The sequence below is a fragment of the Zingiber officinale genome, chromosome 6A (assembly GCF_018446385.1).
Source record: "Zingiber officinale cultivar Zhangliang chromosome 6A, Zo_v1.1, whole genome shotgun sequence".
Classification (NCBI taxonomy): Eukaryota; Viridiplantae; Streptophyta; class Magnoliopsida; order Zingiberales; family Zingiberaceae; genus Zingiber; species Zingiber officinale.
The window spans coordinates 9,288,683-9,291,171 of NC_055997.1; the positions used below are offsets into that span (position 1 = coordinate 9,288,683).

General features: G+C 44.2%; 1 protein-coding gene across 1 annotated transcript; it reads left to right on the plus strand.

Annotated features, from left to right (window-relative positions):
• The first annotated feature begins 381 nt into the window (after positions 1-381).
• Positions 382-2,115, plus strand: LOC121995747 (peroxidase P7-like). The gene is made up of 3 exons (XM_042549513.1): positions 382-676; positions 776-967; positions 1,376-2,115. The coding sequence occupies exons 1-3, from the start codon at positions 464-466 to the stop codon at positions 1,925-1,927; spliced, it is 957 nt and encodes a 318-aa protein (XP_042405447.1). The 5' UTR covers positions 382-463; the 3' UTR covers positions 1,928-2,115.
• The last annotated feature ends 374 nt before the right edge of the window (positions 2,116-2,489 follow it).

Genomic DNA, 2,489 nt, shown 5'->3' on the forward strand with positions numbered 1-2,489 from the left:
TTAAGATTTCTTTGGTCGTATCTAAGCCAATTAATTGTGTCTCGGTGATGCTCACTCGCAACTACTCTTCAAAGCAATTTAATCATTAAACTTCCTGTCTTCCGAGAATGAACTGGAAGTGAATCAGTATTAATGGTAGGGTAAGCCTAATACTTGTGTTCTTGGTGGCATCCATCACGGGAACGTGCCAGTTAATTGCATGCATGGGTCTACACGGAGCCGTAGATATCCTGCCCCAGGGCAAGCTACCAAAGTTGACTCCGCAACCTCTTTTCTTGCATGAATACAGCCCTATGATACTAATTAAGTCCACACCGTGCTTACTTTAGCATGTCTTTCAGTTTACACTTAAGTCATCATCTGTTCAACTTAAATGATGAAACTAACAGTATATAAGTAGCGGCCATGGCGAGTCCTCTGAGCTCATCTTAATTGTGGTGCTTGAGTCGAAATTAATTAAGCCATGGCATCCGCCTCAGGCTTATTGCTCAAGATTTCTTTCTTCTTGATGCTGTTGTTCTCGAATGGGAAGGGGCAACTTTCCCCGTCGTTCTACAGCCAAACGTGCCCCACTCTGGCCGCCACTGTGAAGTTAGTGATGACGACGAGTGTGCTTCTGGATCGCCGGACGGGAGCGTCCATTCTTCGACTCTTCTTCCATGACTGCTTTGTTAATGTAAAATTAGGAATAGCCTGTGTGCATGTTTTCTTGAATTTAGGAAATCAAGATGATCAGGGGAATTAAGTGTTTGAATTGCAAATTAACAAACTGCAGGGTTGCGATGGGTCGGTTTTGTTGGACGACGCGGGGAGTTTTGTGGGGGAGAAGGGCGCCGGGCCGAACGCCAACTCGCTGCGCGGCTTCAACGTCATCGACACGATCAAGACGGCGGTGGAGCTGCTGTGCCCCAAGACCGTCTCCTGCGCCGACATCCTCGCGCTTGCTGCTCGCGACGGCGTTGTTCTGGTAAAAAAATTCATTTCTTTTTTTTTTTAAATCTAAATATCCCGCTATTAATTCTGGAGGTGTTTGATCTTACCTTATCAAAATAAGTTTTGTATCGACAACCCAACCCAAGTAAATCACTTGAAAAGCACAGAACAAGTGTTATTGTCACAAATTATTAAAATTTTCTATTACCAGGAAAAATAGAAAATTTCTAATGGCCAAATATATTTGTTAAGTTCCTGACCTCTCCTATGTGAAGGACAGAGATATCTTCCACACATGATCCTGGGACCGAAAGTAGAGACATCTGAGATGAACTTTTTGTCACACGAGGATAAAAAAAAAATCATTTGGATTTTTAGGAAAGCAGTAAATTTAAAAAATGTTTTTTAATAAAATTTAAAAAATATATAACTTTTCTGGCAGCTTGGTGGGCCATCATGGTCGGTGCCGCTGGGCCGCCGCGACTCCACCACCGCCAGTCTCAGCGCCGCCAACAGCAACCTCCCCAGTCCGGTTTCCAGCCTTTCTCAGCTCATTTCTGCCTTCGCCGCCAAAGGGCTCAACGCCCGCGACATGACCGCGCTCTCCGGCGCCCACACCATCGGCCAGGCCCGCTGCGTCAACTTCCGCTCTCACATCTACAGCGACGCCAACATCGACGCCGCCTTCGCATCCCAGAGACAGGGCACCTGCCCTTCCTCCGGCGGCGACAACAACCTCGCGCCGCTGGACGCGCAGACCGCCAACGCCTTCGACAACGCCTACTTCAAGAACCTGCTCTCCTCCAAGGGGCTCCTCCACTCCGATCAGGAGCTGTTCAACAACGGCACGCAGGATTCGCTGGTGCGGCAGTACGCCACCAACCCGTCGGCCTTCGCCGCCGACTTCGCCGCCGCCATGGTCAAGATGAGCAACATCGGCCCGCTCACAGGAAGCAGCGGAGAGATCCGAACCAATTGCAGAAGGGTCAACTGATGATCTATATCATCCAATTTTATAAATTCTTAAAGAATTTTTGTTACATGTTTTGCATCTAGCTAGCTAGACAAGTAATAAGGGTATGTGTGCTCGTTGTGTACTAATTAGCTAGCTAGCTAGCTACTCCACGTGCTTTTTGTTTTATAGCAAATTGCTATAAGAATTATTGTTTTCGTATTCCTCAAGTGATTCAACTTTTTCGGTGTATATTATTTTAATATTTTTAAAAATTAAGAAAAAAAGTACCCACGAGATTGCCATGAATCATATTCCGTGATTAAGGAAAAAGATAAAGTAGCGCAGTGAAATGATATGATTAATCAGATATTTAAAGGTTGAATCCTAATTATAACCCATTTTAAGAGTTTTCTTTAAATGGGAGGATAATAATTATTTTGGTGGTTGATCAAAACTTTTTATAAAACTAAATAAATCATCTTTAGAATATCCGTGATAAGTAAGACATGCTGAGGCCATGGATATCTACTTACGAGTACTGAACCTGATTAAATACTGATGAAGAGAGTAAATATAGGTTGGGATATACCAATTAAAAAAT

What these genes read in the sequence shown, in the direction of transcription:
- LOC121995747 (XM_042549513.1), top strand. Translation starts at nt 464, where the DNA reads ATGGCATCCGCCTCAGGCTTATTGCTCAAGATTTCTTTCTTCTTGATG. An exon ending in TCCATGACTGCTTTGTTAAT is followed by an intron (nt 677 to 775) that starts GTAAAATTAGGA and finishes AACAAACTGCAG; the next exon opens with GGTTGCGATGGGTCGGTTTT. An exon ending in CTCGCGACGGCGTTGTTCTG is followed by an intron (nt 968 to 1,375) that starts GTAAAAAAATTC and finishes CTTTTCTGGCAG; the next exon opens with CTTGGTGGGCCATCATGGTC.